Here is an 18,217-nt window from a genome sequence, read left to right on the forward strand (position 1 = left end):
TCCGGGTCTATCGGGTCTATCGGCTGCTGTCAATCACCGAGAGGCCACCCGGAGGAGCGCGAGTTTGCAGTACTCCGCTCCGTCGAGGTCCCCTAGCCCCTCTCCTTCTCTTGCGGACTTTGATTAAAGCTTTGCGAGAAGAGACAGGACCCTAGGCGTTGATGACCGCAGTTAGTAAGTAAACCCCGAATGATATACGTGTAAATCAACCCTGTCAACAAGCTCAAGCCCAGCCAGCCCCCAGGATCCCACGGTGCAGCAGACGCAGGCTTAGCAAAAAGACCCAACGCCAAGAGATCATCCGCTACTGCATCTCTCAGTGCGGCGGGCGGCAGACACAAGCACATGAATCAAGCACCCACATGTCTTTCGTCGTCCCCTAAAGCCGTCGTGGACAAAGTCAATACCCGCCGACCGGGTGGCCTGGCCGACAGGAGACGAAAAAAGAAACGCGCGACAGCATCCGGACCCTCTCTCTCTCTCTCTTGAGTGTGTGTGCTGCAGACCGGCAAGCCAGTCAGTAGAGTTGACTGACAAAAGTTTGCCTCGTCTCAACTCGAGTCGGAGCGCCTCCCGACGGAACGGTGATGGATCTGAGGTGGTACGGGTGAGAGATTGCCTACCAACCACATGATGAAGACACACGCATGATGTGCCCGGCCGCCGGTCTCGTTGCCTCTGGCCGACTTTGATGCCTGCTCGCGTGCTCAGTCCCCTAAAACGGGTTGCTGACGGCCGAGATATGCTCATATATTCGTATGTGTTCCCCTGTGGATGAACAGATGCCCTTTTCAAACCGCGGCACGGCGGGCAGCGCTGCCTGGCGCGAACTTACGCACAAACGCAGCCATGCCGTCCCAACTGTGGCCTCTCGGTTTTCCATACTCGCATCGCATACGACAAATAGGAAGGTAACGAGATGTCTTGATGCCGTTTGTTGGTGGCTGATGTGGTGTCCACGGAGCCACCGGTCCTGTAGGAGGCTGAGGAGCAGTCCAAAGATTGGCCTGTCACGGCTTCAAAGATGAAGCTCTCCCCTGATTCTTCTACCTGCGCTTCCATGGGTTGACATGACTGAATGCACCTCAAAGGCCTCCATATCGACCGCAATTGGGGGAAGCTAGGCAGAAGACCAGCTTCATTGGGCGGTACCCTAGACAGATGAGTCAACTGTCCGGCATTCAGCTCAAGCCGGGAGTCGGCTCTGTTGAATGAGAAGACGACTTGTTGCAGAGCCTGCGTGGTGTTGCTGCCTTGAAAAAGTGAATCAAACAACAAACAGACTGGATAAGTACTGGTTTTTTTTTTTTTTGAATATGCAGTGACGCAGTCATGATACCTTAGCAGAGTAAAGATGAGCTGCTTCAGCGCCTTTGCACACTCACCGCGCTGATTCTGCCGCCAACACCCCGCCCGGCGTCACACATTCAGCGACAAGCACCCGGCCTTGGGCACAGTAAAAGTGCCTTCACATAGGTACGGGGACCTCACCCCACCACGCCTTAAAAGCAAGCTACCCCGCCATCATCACAGCCGCAGCTCACCACCACTCTTCATCTGTGACAACTGCAACCAGCCATCATCACTCACCGTTGCCGGCCCCAGAAGCGTCTTTTCTTTTTCTTGCTTTCTTCTTGCGAGCTGTGTCTGCAAGCCAAATCGAGCGTTTCCTGCCGTTTCCCCTGACAGCTCCACACGAGATCCACCTGCTGCTGCTGATCAAGAGCTTCCAACCTTGACGGTTACAGCTCCGTTTCCAACCAACAACAGCTTCTTCATTCTCGCCATCCCCTCTTTCAACACCAACACCAAACTACAAATTACACGCTTCAAATCGCCCATCATGTCGAGCAAGCGCATCGCCAAGGTTCGTTCTTACCAACCCCTCCCTCCCCTCCCCCGCCAAAGCCAAACTAACGTCGCCCGTCTCTCCAGGAACTCACCGAGGTCACCGCCACCCCGCCGACCGGCATGACCATCGCCCTCGCCCGCGACGCCGACCTGCACACCTGGCACGTCACCCTCCAGGGCCCCGAGAACTCCCCCTACGCCGGCGGCACCTTCGCCGTCATCGTCGACCTGCCCAAGGACTACCCCTTCAAGGCCCCCGTCGTCAAGTTCGCCACCCGCATCTACCACCCCAACATCACAAACGACTCCCTCGGCAACATCTGCCTCGGCATGCTCAAGTCCGAGAACTGGAAGCCCGCCACAAAGCTCTCCGCCGTCCTTGAGGCCGTCCGCTCCCTCCTCGTCGAACCCCAGCCCGATGACCCCCTCGAGGCCCGCATCGCCGACGAGTACAAAAACAACCGCCCCGACTTTGAGAAGAACGCAAAGGTCTACGTCACCCGCTACGCCAAGGGCCCCGCCAACTTTTCCGTCCCAGAGGTCAAGCAGTAGTCACCTAAGGTACTATGGGGTAAAGGTCGTTAGGCAGGAGGAGCGGACAGGGGGGATATCAAGATGGGAGACACATGGGGCTACATTCAACACACAAAACGGCGGCGGTTGATGGCGAGAGCATTGGCGGCGTTCGGGATGGGATTCGGCTTATCATGGGCCTTGATACCTTTGCAAATGTTTCCGTAATTGGACCGGTTATTTTGAACAAGGGATTTGAAACACTTTACCATCACTGTGACCATCATATGAATACCATGATAATCTTCATGTATTTGTCTGTACAAAGAAAACGTATCTGCTCGGGGCCAAAAGATGGCACCCTGTGGTAGAGCTGCGACAAGTGTTGCTGTTCCAGTCAGGCAATCTCGCATGCATCTGCTCTATGCTGCCAAAATTCCAATATGCTAGGGGCTCGTCTGTGCCCTCTTCTAAGATGATATCCTTTTTCGCTTGCCAGTTGTCCCGCATGCCATGTAGTCATTACCATTAAATGCAGTTTTCCCCAAACGCCATTGCTGAATGATATGCTTGCTGCCTCCCTGCCTTCTTGCTTCTGCAATGGAATCACATCACCTCTGCTGATCTGCCCAGCTTCCTCCGTCCGAAAATGGTGTTCTTCCTGCGCACCTCGCCGTCGTCGACTGCGTTTCCGCTGCCCACGGCATACGTGGCCGCCCGGGCACCTTCTGTCTGCACCTTGTCACGTCTCTCTTGTCGTTGACTATCAATGGTGTCTTGGCTGATATGACCAAACCCGTTACGACGTTTGAACGTTGCCTCCATGAGGGCGTTGGCGTCTAACAGCCGGCGGGGCATGGCTTGAACAGTAGAAAACATTTCCATGGGATCAGCGACGGCCCGAACCTCGTCTTCGCCAAGCTTGAAAATGGCAAGAGCGATGCGGAAGAGCGTCTTGGAGCCTTCGTAAAAAAAGACGTCCCACACGCGGAGCGTGCTTTCGATGGGAAGGGTGCCGATGAAGCAACTCATGAACCACGCCGTCATACACAGGGTGATTGGCGGCAGACGATTCGAAGAGATGCTGGGTTGGTTCTTCCTCCGAGATCTGGGCTTCTTTACTGGCTTCGCAGGACGCGGTGCGTTGGGGTCACCTTCCAAATCGTCGCCAATCTTGGCCCAAACTGCGGGCATGGACTCCCGAATGGCATTCATCAGAACACCTAGATCCACCTTCGATCCTTCGAGGCTCATCTCGTGAGTGCCTGGCAGGTACAGCCGTGTAATGACGTTCAATAGCCAAAAACATTGCTCCTCCGAATCCATGAACAGAAGCAGCAAACCAGCGAGGAAGTTCAGACTCTGGCAGTACCCGATGCGAGGGTTGTAGATGGCGAATGCGTGTAGAACTCTCCTCAGAGACGAGATAATCTGGGGCTCATTCGTGTCCGCAGGCTTCTTCTCGTCGTCATCCTCGCCCTTCCTCTCAGGCTCTACGTTCGGCTTTCCAGCCATGCTCGCAGGCTTGAACTTGATGTTGTCCGGGAATGTTCGGTGCAAATCTCGCTCAATGGCCTCCACGTCGACATCTTTTGCCTTCTTCTGCAGTAATTGATCGTACAAACCGGAGTGCTTGGCCAGTATAGCAGGGCCTCCGGCATAATAGAACCAAGCGGCACCTCTCCATTCGGGAGGAATGCCCTTGCGGATAAACCGTTTGGCCTTGGCACTGTGAGGTGGGAACCGCTGTGGACGGTCCGTCATGAGGCCATTCTCTTTCAAGAAGGCGGTCCATTTCTTACGTCTCCTGTCCAAATACTGGGAATAGCCCTTGTCCCAGTTGTCGTATTGTTCCCTGGTGATGTACTGATTGGCCTTCTTGAATCCGTATCGGTCCCGAGCGCCAGGTTCCTCGATTTCTTCGGGCTCAACAGCAGTTTGCATCGAAGACGTTGTTGGGCTGCTCATTTTCGGCGACGGGGTTAGCGCGTCTTTTTCATTCTGAAGAGACTTTGCCGAGTCTCTTTTCTCTTTTTCGTCCACCTCGTCGTTCTTTTCATCGTCGTCGTCCTCCTCTTCCTCTCCCTGGTCGTCGTCCAGCAAACCAACCTCTTTAGGCAAAGACGAAGGGTATTCGGATACTCTGAACATATCGACCGATTGGCGGACAACGGTCTCTGAAACAGGAACGGCTAGTGAGTTGGCAGGCATCGTCAACGGCTGACTCAAGACTTCGAGCATTCTCGTATTGCGCTTGTTGATCTCGGACGCCGGTACCGGGCTATCGTCGTTGTCTTCGGGGCTCGAGTCTTGAAAGCCTTTCTCGTACATGCCCATCACGTCGTCGACACTAAGCTCTTCGCCGTTAGCGTACAGAGAAGGGACTGAGCTGTTCTTGGTCAGAACACTGCTTCTTTCCGTCACGTACGTGCCCTGCGCGCTCGAAGATGTCATCTGAGATCGGTAGCTGGACCGCATCTCGTCTCCACTCATCCACGGTGCCTCACGCGCATAAGTAGACAAGCCGGAGCTTGAGCTATCTACCCGACCGTATGCCAATGGGGGTCGGGCGAGGCTCGACGGAGGCGGGGCACTCCGGAGCCGGGACGGGGCGCGATGCTCGTAGTTATCGTTTCCTGTGGCAGGCATCGAGGAGAACGTCGAGGCAGACCGGGTGGAGGAGCCAGACTGACCCCGCGGCCGAGGCCATGCTTGATGATGCGAATTGGGGTCGGAGCGTGGGTCTGAGGGAGAGTAGTTCGCTGGCCGGGGACTGTACGAGTCCTGTATCGGCTGCTTGATGCTAGGCCTTCTCGGACGAGAGAAGTTGTCTACCTGCATGGTATCGATCGAGGATCGGTCGTCGTCGTCGTAGGGTACGGGAGATCTTATCGAGCGGGCGGCGGCTTTGCTAGTCCATTCGTCGGCACTCAGGTCGTCGTCCTCTTCATAACCATGACTGAGGCTGGGGGACGGCGAGGCAAAGGGGCGTTCCGAGGAGGGGTATTTTCGAATTGAATGGAATAGGGCACGGCGAGGCGACTGCGACTGTGACCGGGCGCTCATGAGGTTTTGTTGCCTCGCAAAGTTACTGGAATTGTTTGCCAGCGAGTCCCAGCGTGGGGGAGATGTGGGTAAGGGATGTGCATGTGTTGGAGAGTTGGCGGCTGGGGAGTCGGGACGCTCTGGAACGTCAGAAGCTGGGACGGGTTTCGGATGGGTCCGCCTTGAAGCATAAATACCGAACTGGCGATGCTTTATGCTCGTCTGACGGTGGATGGTAGGGTCCTGGTCTGCCATGGCTCCCGAGGCGATCTGGGCGTCGGGTTGACCAGAATCCGCTGCCACGGCCATGAGGGTCATGTTGGCTGAATCCCCCCGGCCGTTATATGGCAGCGGCGGCGACTGCTACAAGAGGGGATTGACCGAACGGGAGGCGTGTCAAAGTTGATAATGTTTTTTTCCCTTTGCCTTTCTCGTTATGACAGGGCAGGCAAAGCGGTAGACGTGGGTGTTGCAAGCAATAGTGTTCAGGTAGTGGTGGTGCACTTTGGTTGTAGTAGGGCAGTCAAAGTCGTCGAGAACGGTACCATCGCGGCACATGCATGAACCTTGCGTCTTGCAGCAACCCTCTCGAATAGTCTCAACAACTCGTAGTCGGTATTGGCCGGGCGGGGCGGGTTCAATGGGTGATCGCTGCTGGAAGCCGGGATATGGCAGGTTGAAGAACGGTCGGTGCGAGGGTGGTGCAAAGAAAATAGGGTGACAATCAAGTCGAGTTGAGCAAGGAGCGGCGGCAGGCTTTGAAAGAAACACAGGGCATGCGACGAGACGAGGTGATGCCCTGAGGCCGGTTCATGCGTATGCAGGCTGGGGGCCGGATGTAAGGGGGGAAACTTGGAAGTGAAAGATCGACCGTCAGCCGAGTGAATGGGCGAGAGCTGGCGTTGTTCTGACGAGGTCTGAGGTCGAATGGTAGGTCGGGGAATGCGAAACAAGAGACGCAATGTCAGAGGAGTCAAGTTGGGGAAACGGCTCTGACAGGTGCAGACGCAGGAGGTCGTTATCGTCGGTAAAATGAGGAGACCAAGGGAGAGGTATCCGACTGGTGCGGTGAGCGTGTGGTGGTATCGATGGGTCGAATGGCACCTTGGGATTGCGGAGGCTTCAGGAACGGGGCCAGGTACGCAGCGGTTTAAGGCAAGGCACACACGGCAAGGCAGGTACAATGGATGGACCTGAAGTATGTGTGGATGGCGGCCGTCGTCGTCCGAGGTTTGGTTGGTTAATGGCGGGTGGTCCTGGTTTTTTGGGGGCGGATGCCTGCTGTCGCAGATGAAGATGCTAAAACTGAAGCGAGCGTTTGGACCCGGACCAGGGCGTCTTCGTCATTGGCTCAAGCCGAAGCCGGGAAACATGCGTCGAGAGGATCGGAAGAAGAACAGAACGGAGAGCGGGGCATCGAGTGTTGGAAGGTAGAAGCAAGGCTCTGAAATGCTGTAGGTGGGATGCAGAGCTCCAAATGGCCCAATGCAGGTGTCTGTCTCTCTTGTCTGTTTCTTTTTTTGTTTTCGTTGCTTTGATGATGGTTCAGGGCAGGGCGGGCATCTGTGGCGTCGCCAAGGTCGAAGGTGTCTCGGAGACGCAAAGAGTGATTGACTCGTGCGTCAGATTTTGGGAGGCGCTGCCGCTGCCACGAGGTAAAAGGAACGACGGCCGCGGTCGGATGATTCGGCGGGCTGATTGGCCGATTTTCAGACGGATGGAAGGTATCGCTGGCTGCTGTCGGTTCGGTGTTGATGAGGCCGGTGCGGTTTGGACACGGTCAAAGAGAGACAGACCCGTCGGGTCGAGGCGGACGAAGAAACGAGAGATTGTGGTAGGATGAGCGAGTGTCGCAAGGAGTCGAGACAGAGAGGAAAGAAAAGATTAATCAGGTGGATTGGCGAAAGGAGGCGGCGAAGGCCAGCAGATGGGCAGCCCAAGGTTAGAGTAGGTAAGGTAAGGTAAGGTAGTAGATATTATTTTGCCCGGGCGAATTACCGACGAGAGGAAGCAATTGAGGAAAATAAAATAAAGATAAATAAAAATAAGATCAAAAATGTAGGGAAGGATCAGATGGAAGGAGCTTCCCGAAAGTGTGATTTACCACGCGGGAGGGAGCGAGGAAGGAGCACCCAAATGATGATGCCAGTGCAGATTGCAGGTGCAGCTGCCGGCGCAAGCGCGAATTGAGCAATGGAAGTCACTTCAGAAGGTGAAGACACGAGAGAGAAGGGGGGGCAAAGAAAGGTAAAAAAGGGATTGCTCGTTGACGAGATTGAGATTTGAGATTTGAAATGGAAGATCCTCTTCTCTTCTCTCTCTGTCCCTCTCCCTTCCAGGTTTCTTCAAGGTCTCTCTTCGCCTCCCCTGGTCCGTTGTCTTTCGCTTGTCGAGTCCGCCTGGAGGCATTTCCACTTCATTCTCATTTTCATCCCCCAATTTCACAGACTCAGTACATATGCACTCTGTGCGGCACGCGGTAAGGCATCTGGATGGGAGCTCCCTTGGAGAGAACGGGCCAACTGATGGCTGGCGCCAATAGAAGCATTCCAATTCCAACGGTGGTCGAATTATGAATGCGAGAAATGCATGCATGCCTTCCATGCCTGGCTGTCCAGTCTTCTTTCTCTTCCCTGGCTTCCCTGTCAGTACTTTACCATGTATACTAGCAGACGGGAGAGAGAGAGAGAGAGGTACCGCGCCGCTGGCTCCGAGGCGAAGCCAATTCCAGATCCCAACACCCAGGACCATACCAAGACTTTTCAATCACTACACGCGCCAAACGAAGGGGCAATAGATTGATTAAACGGTGAGAGTCAAGAGTCAGACACCCGTTGGCGAACGGCATCCAGACTCTGCCTCTGTTTCTGTTTCTATCTTTTCTCTCTGCGAGTCTGCCTCGAGCAGCAAGTAAGTACACGGACAGTGAAAAAATAGAAAAAAAGTTCCAATCAACAATCAATCCGATTCAGCGGTCCATCCACATCGTCGCCAGATTCTGCAACACCGCCGCGACGTGTGCTCCTTCCCCGCAATCTCTCATCAATCGCATCTCTCTCTCTGTCGGAGAGTCAGACGAAAGACGCGGTCAGTTGTCAGTCGTCAACAGCCAGGTTGTTCAGCTTGCGCCTAGCACGGAGGCTGCATACGTACTGCGGTACACTGTAGGTACTCGGCAGGTTCAATTGGTGCCCCGTTTCTTCCTTCTCGAACAAATTCCATCCACTCGGGATGTGGTACGGCATGCGCTCGGAGGCAGGTACCTGTTCTTGCCAGCGTCAGCCAAGCGTTGACACAGGTACCGTCCGATGTTTCCTGGCTCTCGTCCCGGCCGACATGCTCTCCGCCGTCTTCCCGCATCCCTTGCATCCAAGACCGATAATACGCTGCGCATTATTACCACGGCGGCCAGCACACGCGCCTTGACGTTTATTCCCTGCGGTGCGTGGCAGCAGGTACGCAACCCTCGACGACATGTCAACTCGGCGCCCACTCTCAGCCTCCGTCAGCCAGGGCAGGGCATGGCATCCATGGACGACGGCTTCAGGACTGAGAAAACACTGCACCTGCAGGGAACAGAAATGCAGTCAGGAACATGAACGGGACTGCGACTGTGGGTCTTTGCTTGGTGAGCCAGTGAGCCAGGTACTTTACGAATACAAACGACGATGGGACAGATGGACGGACGGCGGCCACCGGACAGTGGCCCGGATGTCGACCCGCGACCACCACCTCACGCAACGTCCCGGCAGCGCAACAAACGCACCTGGTGCAACGCTCTCTGCAGGGGCACCCACCAGGGCACCAGGGGAAACCACTTGTGCCGCGCTGCACCACCTACGTACCCGTGTTGCCGTGGACCTGCTTAGGGGCTGCTGACGGCGGACAACAGCGGCTAACAGGCGCACAACCTAAGACTGCCCGGGCCACAGCGGCCTTGTTCAAGGGGGGACTTCCCACTGCCCACGGGCAGCTTCCATTGTGCAGGGCACCTGGTAGGGATTGCTCAGGGCTGCCAGGGCCCTGCCAAAGATGGTTTGCTAGCGTCCACCCGTTCCTGGCGCTAGTCCCGATCAAGAAGCCATCACCCTCTGCCCAATCACCTTCCAATTTCCCGGGTAAGAGCCCGATTCCGATCCTGACTGGCCGAAGTCCCCTTTCGGAAACAGCCAAAGAAAATCTGCTCGTCCTTCGTCATCTTTTGCATCCCACGATCCAATTTTTGCTGCTCAATATTTGCCTTTTCTCTCCGCCCACCTCAACATGTCTCCAGTTCCCGCTGCTGGATGGGTCTCGCCGTTTTTCTTTTTGTTTTCTTTTTCCCTTCCTTTTTGTTCTCCTGTTCCCCCGACCCGACCCGTTCTTACGGCATGACTAAGACTTGGGCCCTGATCGTTTCCTCCGTCGACCACATGGTCTGGCCCTGTTCCTATTGACCAAACAGCTCAATCAACGCTGCGCTCGGGATGACGTTCCAGTGAATCTTCCTGATGGGCGGGATGCTTTGTCTCTTCCTGTCTGTCTCGTGCAAATCAACACAAAGACACTAAACAACTGGAGACCGTGGATTTTCAGCCACCAAGTCAGCGCCGCCAACGGATGCCAATCTCGAGGCTGTCATGCATCCTCGAGCATGCATCATCCCGTCTGCGCTGCCGGCCGCCAGCCGAATCTCGATCATCCCAAATTGCTACTTACTTTACGGTATATCTCTTTCCAAGGATTTCGATACGCGTTGGAAGGCTAGCAGCCTACCTTTCCTTCAGCGTGGCCAAGTTTCAACACCTCGTTTCCACATCAGGTTCCCGCCTGATGTGCCTTACCTGTTCATCAGGACCACATCTCGATTTCTCTCTTCTCTCTCTTTAATCTCCCGCACTGCTGGGTCAGGCCGTTCTGGCATCAATACGGAGTACTACGTGCTCACTCACGTGAATAAGGCGTGAATACGGATCACGATGCTCATTCCAAACTCCGGCTTTCCCAGCATCGTCGATGTCCCATCCAAATGCTCTTTTGGCGAGTGCCCCGATGGGCCAGCCCAGGCCTGACCTACATCTTATTTCCCATCTACTACCCCCCCTTGGTTACAACTAGACCGACCTTGGAAAACAATACCACCCGTTGGGTACTACTCTGCAACTCCGAACACCCCGACAGCTCGTCCTAGAAACGAGCCCGACTGCTCGGAACACGTGCGGAGCAGAGAGCAGAAGAAGAACAAGCTACGCATGACACATATCTTTTGGTCTGTCCCGGCGTCTAGTGGCTTTGTCTCTTCCTTCATAATTCATTCCCCTTGCTTCTTACCATCGAAATGTCAGACAAGTGTAGCTTTTTGGATCGACGCTGTCTCATCCTCCCTTGAACCGCTGGATGGGAACCCCGAGTCTAGGATGGGGCCGGGCGGCCGAAAAGAGATAAAACATTCCTTTTTCCTCATCCTTTTCCAGCGCTCGGTAGCCCAAGCCGAAAGGTTTGCGATTCCAGGGTCTTCCAATTAAACCTGGTCAACGTGCCATCCGCCGCTGCCGCTGCCGCTGCCGCTGTGCGCCTGCATCACAAAAGTCGAAGGCTTTCAGCTGGCGGCCAAAATCTTCTAATTGATCAACGTCGGAAAAGACGACTCGGATTTTATCCGGCCCGGCACGATCTTACAATGGACAAATGGGAAGTCCGTTCCAGCAAGTTATCAAACTGCACCTACAAGTCTGCAGCCAACGTATTGGCACCTACGAAGGCTAGCAAGAGTTCACATCACAAAGCTGTCGCACACGGAGCTTTCGGATTCAGGCCAGATGAAAGCTTCGGATGAACCGGTCAGCTCAATTCGGTAACCAAACGGACAATCCGTGCCTACGGAGGAGTCTTGCATTGAACATGTTGGGCGATGCAAGTTTCCGTTTATGGTTTTGAGTATTGTATTTTGCCCAATCTGGTCTCGCGACCAAGGACAAGCGTCCGCAGTGGTTTTGGGTCAGAATGGACCAAGGTTGGCAAGGCTACGATGGCGGATGCAAGTGCAAGTGCAAGACGATGGGCTCCTGGAAGCCCGCAGCGTAGGCCAAGGCGCGGAGTAACGCCGGCTCAGCGGGATGGCGAGGGGGGAAGTCGCGAGCGCGACTCAGTACCTATGAAAGAACGGAACAGCTTTAGCGCACGTGATGACGCTATCCATGACGTCCCGTTCCGGCTAGAATCACGTCAGCAGCCGGCTGGTGGCCCTGAGCTGGAGCTTTACCCTCGGGGGTGATTCGAGGGACGGAAATGGTAGTGATGGCCAATGACGATTGGCTCGAGAGGAGCAGCTTGGGGCAGAGCTCCCAATTCGCACAGGGGCAGGCATGAGCAGCTACCAGCAACAGCTCACGCTGATGAGTGACGAGTGTCAGAGCAGTCGGCGGGTTGAGGAGGGGAAAGGGTGAAAGACTTGGGAGGTGACGCCTGGGAAGGGGAAGAGGGGAGGGTGATGGAAGAGCTCAAGAACAGAGAGGAGGGCAAGCGGGAGCGCAACAGAGCAGGCAAGTTCGCAGCTCGGTGTTGAGCTGTTGCAACTTGCTGTCACTGTTGCTGCTGCTGCTGCTGCACGCAAGGTCCGGAGGTAAGGCAAGGCAGGTGAGGTAGGTGGACAGGGATGGTGATGTTGCTCTTCCCTCCCCAAAAGTGTCCGAGCTCTTTCGCTTGTCGGCCAACCACCAGCCAGAGCAGGCTCGCACGCCAATCTGGTTTCCCTGTTTGGATCTCCCCAGTCCGCTCGTCTCCTGCACCCACCCCCATTGCTCTCACCCACGCCCTCCTCTCTCTCTCTCTCTCTCCCTCTCTCTCTCCCTCTCTCCCTCTCTCACCCGCCCGTCACTCACCCTCTCCCCCCTCTCTCACACATACCACGCACCCTCTCTCTCTCACCTCTGAGCCGCTCACTCACACTCGTCCTAGGTCCTAGGTTCCTGGTTCTTGCTCCAGTCCTCCCCATCTTGCGTCTTACTCGTCGGCCCCAGCCCAGTCCACTCCCGTCCGGTCCAAGTTCGAAGCTCTTCCCAGCCACCCTCCACCACACCTCTCTCACTCACTCACCTTGGTGCTCCCTCGTCCAGCCTGGGGTCGTGGCTCCTGCTCCAACTCCAGAGCCCGTCTCTACATGGCTACCTCACCTTGCGCACCATCAGCCCAGTGTACCTACCTCTTGCCTCTGCCTTACACACGTTCCCTCGCAAACAGTATGGCAGGGCGCGCACCACTCAGCTGAGAGAGGAGAGGAGAGAAAGAGGGAGCTCCCACCTCCCTCCCCCTCTCCCGCACACTCACTGTGCACTGCACCAACGACCCGCGCACTCCCTCCTCCTCCTTCTCTTCCTCTCTTCTCCTCACGCCCGCCCGCACCGCACACTGGGCTCATGTCCCCGGGCCAGACGTACCGTACCTATGTAGAGAGGTAGGGTAGTGTAGGTACGGATAGACAGGTACCTCACCGCACCGCCGCCGCCAGTCGACTTGCACCCACCACCCACCTTGGCTTGGTCCCGTTTCCCTCCCCCAGAGCTTTCCATGCGCCGACCTACCTACCTTGCCTACCTTTCGTCCTTGCCGCCCCCCAACTTTCTCTCTTTCTCTTTGCTTCTCCTACATTTATCCTGCCCTTCCCCATCCATCTCTTGTCTGTTTCTCTCCGGAAACACACCTTGAGTTGTTCAACTTGAACCAATTGACCCCTTCGAGCCCCCATCAACACCATGTCCACCCGCAAGAGAAAGCAAGACGAGGAGGAGGAGCTTGTTTCCCTCCCCGACGACGACGGTGAGGAGGAAGAGGAGTAAGTCACATCCAACTTTACCCTTGCGCCTGCTCTCTTGAGCTGTCTCCGGCCAAGGAGAAACTAGCTGGTGATGCTCGGAGCTATTCCTGGTAGCAACAAAGCCGCTCTTCTCTTTGAGAACCAGTGCTGTAGCAACTTTGCGCGTGGTCCTGCTTTCTGGGAACAGCTGCGCCAACTACCCGCACCACTTGAGATGCTAATACGTCGTGCTTGTAGGTACCAGTCTGAGGAAGACGAGGGCGAAGAGGACGATGATGGAGAGGAGGAGGAGGAGGAGGAGGAAGAGGAGGAGTACGAAGAGGGCGAGGGTGACGCCGAGGACGACGCAGAAGCCAACGGTGTAGAAGGTGAGCTCCCCACTCAGCAACATCCCCGACGACAGTTCTAACAAGCGACTTGCGCAGACAAAGCACCCCCTTCAAAGAAGCGCAAGACCGAGACCGCCGGCGAGGACGATGCGGCGGCGGCTGACGAAGAGGAGGACGCCGAGGACGAGCCAGAGGCCGACGATGATGCTGCCGAGGAGGAGGCGGCCGAGGGTGACGGCGACGAAGAAGAGGCAGCCAACGGCGTCGAGGATGCTCCCGCCAAGGGCGAGGTCAAGGCCGCCGACGCACCCGCCGCTACCAACGGCGACGCTGCCCCAGCCGTCGCTGCAGGCGGTGATGCCGAGGAGTAAAAGCGACTCTGTATTCCCATCATCTACTACCCATACCACACTGCCAATTCATTCCTTCTCCTACCCATCAACGTCTCCATCATTTAGTGTCGTCCTAAAATCAATCGTCAGCTTCTAGAATAGATGGCGATTCGATGTAAATGAACAGGGCATCGAGCTTGATTTCCAATAAGTGATGGTCCATCGATTCATTTCAACGCAGTTGTAAATATCCGTCGCTGGTCTTGGGATTGGCGACTTGCGATCGGTGGTGATGGCAGAGATCATCAACCAACCAGATCAGTTTGTATGCAAATTGTTCGAGTCCCTTCTCTTCTTCCCCAAGGACGGGGCAGTCGGCCAATCTTTAAATGACCCTTTCCATCTTCGGGCCTCAATCCTCACGCAAGACGGCCCAACTGAGAGCACGACAAGTCGTCCACGGCTAACCCTCCGTCGCGCATCGTCCTGTACGCTGGGGGAAATCCCCCGATTATCCAATAACGTTGCAACTTCGGATCCCCCCAAACCACGGCTGCACGGTGCCTGGTTGGTCGGATTGCCGAAGCAGATGGTGGCCGCCGCGGTCGAGGCCATTGAGGAGGGGGGCCCGGCCGGTCGCGGCGGACAGCGGCGGCGGCGGGCGGGTGACCTATTTTGGGGGCCGCCTGAAAAATCACTGTTTGCCGGCGTCGGCAGTTGAGGGGATCCGCTCACGATGAGCGGGATGGGGCCGCCAGCCGGAGAGGGCCCGGCGGGATGTGTTGACGGCGACTGAGAAACTATGCATTACGTAGGGTTGATAATTGTTTCTAATTTGGTCATGATGGGCTCAATACGCACGTTTAGAAAGCCTCGCGCATGTTGGGTTAACTAACTTGAGGCCAGTATAATTAGGTTTCAGAGGAGAGAAATGGCAAAGAGCGCCGGGTGGGAATTGAAAGCGACTTCAGGTCATTTGCTACGATTTCCATCAGCAACTCATCTATTGAAGATGCTCTCAACCAGTTGCTGCCCACTAAGCAACGGCACTGGCAAGTGGTGGGATTGATCACAGATGCCCCAGATCGACGTGGAATAGAAACATCTTGAGAAAAATAAGGATGTACCTGCAATCTGCCTTTAACAATGACTATGGAAGCCTTCAAATCTGGCAGACTGTATTGTCATGCTACGCTCTTACCTAGTACAGTAGTATATGCTCTGCGTACAATCTTACCTGTCAGCATTCCTTGTTTCATGTGTTAATTCTACATTGCCAGGATTCATATTGTAAACAGGTGTAGAGCCTTAATCATCCTTCGCGAGACGTTCCATGACATTCATCAACCATCAAGACACGCTGACCATGAATGTTGGCTAGCCATCGCTCAAGTTTGATGTATCAGATAGCTTGGGTCTTATTTGCTCCTTGGTGGGTTCAGAGAAGTAAACATACAGACAAGCATCAACCTTTGTACCCAAAACCTGAGCCATACCCTCCTACTTTCCCCCAACCCGGTGTGCCCCCCGAACGCTGCAACGACCAGAGCAGGCGGTACTCCGATCACCCCCACAAACCTTAACACAGCCTCCGATGTTGTTCCTTGGCTGAGACAAGGACGGCTGTCAGACCGTCTGTAGGCCAGCACCTTAACTGGACGGTGGCTTGAGGAACTCGGACACTGTGGCTGTTGCTCGTGCGTGATGAATGGCGCCAAAGCCAAGGACGTGGACTGTACCGTTGGTTGCCGGAGTGATATGTAAGACAGCTTTCTTGGTTGCTTATTGTCTTCACTCATTCTCGTAGCCTTTTCTTGGCTTCGTAGATTACCTGTACTGAGCTTACTTTCGACATGAATCTCAAGGGGCCTAGCAACCACAATAAACCAGCGTAGCCTTTCATTTGAGTGTTACACGTGTGTACGAAACTCTTTATAGGTATGATAAGGAAAATCACGAGGAAAAGTCTGCTCTAGTTTCGGATGTTCGGGTAAACACAGAACAGGTTGTCCAACAAGCTTAAGCCCAAAACACAGAGCAGCCAGACCTTTTGTAGTCCTTGGAAGAGGAATCGAATGATCAAAGTCTCGCCAAGACGTACGGGAAGCTCTAAGCAGAGAACCCTGCCGAGAAGAGAATGTCCACCATGCTAATAGATCACACCTCGTGGGAGGAAGCAACCTTGGCCGTATGTCCTCGGTGTGATACCGGAAGACGAAGATTGTCGATTCACATGGTTCACCCTGGAGGAGTTCCGTGAGACTATCTCAGGGCTGGTCCCCTGGCACGGGAGTTGCAACTATGTTCTAGCCTAAACTGGCCTTATGCATACCTAGTAGGTAGGTGGTGATTCCTATAGAGATAGGCTTGACTTATGCCAACGCTCGCAAACCAGCTTCAGAAGTTGCTGCTCACACAAGGTGAAAAGGCTTGAGCATAGCATAGAATACATAGTATGTATGCTTGTTGAGAATCAGCCTTCAGTCGCCCGAAAACGTGATTGACTGGGTAAGTATGAATCAGGACAGAGGTCGACCTGTGATTTCGAGACAAGTGAGGCAAGGACTGTCCGCGAGGTTTGTCCCCGACGATCACGCCACTCTTTGCCAACCCAGCAAGACGTACGGGGTCGGACAATTTGCGCAGCGTAGCCGAAAGAAGGAGCCAGCCGATGGTACTCCGGGCCGAGTGACAGGGATCCATGGTGACGTTATGTGGTTAATGTCGACGACATGTCCCCGTCTCGACAACTTGGATGATACGACTGTCCTAGGTTAGAGAGGAAATTGGCTGCTTTCTGTGAAATAACAGCAAAAGAATCTCATCTTTGCTATAGTGAATGTGAGAATAATTAGTGCGGCATCAAGGGCCAGTCGATGCTTGACAGCTTCACAGACAGCCTAGGAGATAAACCTGCCCTTGGACAAGTTCAGTTCAACTCCTGCTGCCGCTTGCTTTTCTTATCCGTTGAAGAGGAGAAGAGTGCGGAGATGGGAGAAAAAGCTGAAGGTTGGGAGATCGCTGCATTAAAGCCGTGCAACCTCTCGATGACAACGTCGCGCAATGCTCCTTGGAAGAGCTCCCGGCCACGTCAACATTCTGTCTCAAGCGGAAGGCTGGAGATGAACGTGGCACTTGATCTGAATCAAGGAATCTTCGAGATCCTTCTGACGAAAAATCATCGCAAACATGTAGCGGGCCAGTCATGGGCAGGATACGATGAACGGCGAAGCAAGTCAATGAGCCCAAGAGTCATGGCGATGTGGGGTTGGGAATTTCCTGGCTAGACATTCGTGCGGCTGCGGAGGTTCATATGCGCCCGGTTCCGCCAAACCGGGACCGATTTAACAGCAAGTGCCTAAAGCGAGAAGAAAAGGTGGCATCCAGTTGGCCCGGTAGTCGCGCCAGGGCTGGCCAAGTTGCATGGTCTCGGCGAAGAGTGGCATAACGTGTAGATGTGAAGGAGCAAGGAGAGGCAAAGAGAAAAAAACCGCACGTCGGGGCACATTTGCCCGTTCCAACGACGCGGATTGGAACGGCTAACAAGCGCTGCCAATCAAGCACACCGAAATTCGCTGACTAGGTCATGGCCGGCTTCAGTTTTTTTTTTTCGCCCTTTGTACCTCTCCCGCACTGCATGGGATTTTATTTGCGAGTCCCTGGGGCCCCCAATTCCCCTCCACAAGTGTTAGTGTCTTGTTGCGTGGTGCCCCTCGTTGCGCCGCTTTGCCCCTCCATGTTATCTGGCCCCTGCAAGACGTTGAGGAACATGTAGATAGGTGCAGATAGGTACGGATAGGGCTCTGCTGGAGGCAAAGTGGGCTTTGACCAACTGAGTGTGCTCGGGATCAGTTTCCCAACTGTTAAAATTGCCCTTGTGGGAAGAGTAAGGTAGGCACTTTACCCAAGTACCTTGCCAACCTTACCTTAGAAGCAGATGCCAGATTCCCGCTCTTGAGTCTTGACATTATCGAGAAAGCCCACAGCTGTCAGCACAGAAAAAGACAAGAGGCTGGACGCCGATAGGGCAGCAGGTAAGGTAGGTAGCGTAGTACTGCGTCATTGCTGGACGCACAAGAGGTGGGGGGAGGGGCAATGCTTCGCGAAGGATTGGGATCAGGGGTGATGGCTACCTTACCTCACTCCAAAGTGAATGGACTGGACCTTCCCCGTCCTTTGCGACTCCCGCACCCGCGCCGCATGTACCTACCTTACCTTGCCTTCTTTCTTGACCCGAGCCCGGTGCCTCTCGTCCTGTCGCGCATGTCGCATAACTTTCGAACGGGCGAACAGGAACCGCAGTGGAAAGAATGCCGAGCTGTTCGCCTGTCGCTACTAACCTCCCCTTACCTACC

At 54.9% G+C, this 18,217-nt stretch overlaps 3 protein-coding genes across 3 annotated transcripts; 2 read left to right on the plus strand and 1 right to left on the minus strand.

The window, feature by feature from the left end:
• Positions 1-1,843: 1,843 nt before the first annotated feature.
• UBC4 (Ubiquitin-conjugating enzyme E2 4) lies at positions 1,844-2,403 on the plus strand (the record flags this gene model as incomplete). The annotated part of the gene is made up of 2 exons (XM_032037117.1): positions 1,844-1,867; positions 1,936-2,403. The coding sequence occupies 2 exons, from the start codon at positions 1,844-1,846 to the stop codon at positions 2,401-2,403; spliced, it is 492 nt and encodes a 163-aa protein (XP_031883794.1).
• A 567-nt stretch (positions 2,404-2,970) lies between these two features.
• gyp3 (GTPase-activating protein gyp3) lies at positions 2,971-5,727 on the minus strand (the record flags this gene model as incomplete). The annotated part of the gene is made up of 2 exons (XM_066153539.1): positions 2,971-4,714; positions 4,793-5,727. 2 exons carry the CDS (start codon positions 5,725-5,727, stop codon positions 2,971-2,973), a joined length of 2,679 nt encoding a protein of 892 aa, XP_066006818.1.
• A 7,412-nt stretch (positions 5,728-13,139) lies between these two features.
• CGGC5_v016549 (uncharacterized protein) lies at positions 13,140-13,901 on the plus strand (the record flags this gene model as incomplete). Its single annotated transcript, XM_032037120.1, has 3 exons — positions 13,140-13,219; positions 13,439-13,569; positions 13,627-13,901. 3 exons carry the CDS (start codon positions 13,140-13,142, stop codon positions 13,899-13,901), a joined length of 486 nt encoding a protein of 161 aa, XP_031883999.1.
• Positions 13,902-18,217: the final 4,316 nt, after the last annotated feature.

The sequence above is a fragment of the Colletotrichum fructicola genome, assembly GCF_000319635.2.
Source record: "Colletotrichum fructicola Nara gc5 chromosome Unknown KSG_Nara_v1_contig11, whole genome shotgun sequence".
In the NCBI taxonomy this organism is placed as follows: domain Eukaryota; kingdom Fungi; phylum Ascomycota; class Sordariomycetes; order Glomerellales; family Glomerellaceae; genus Colletotrichum; species Colletotrichum fructicola.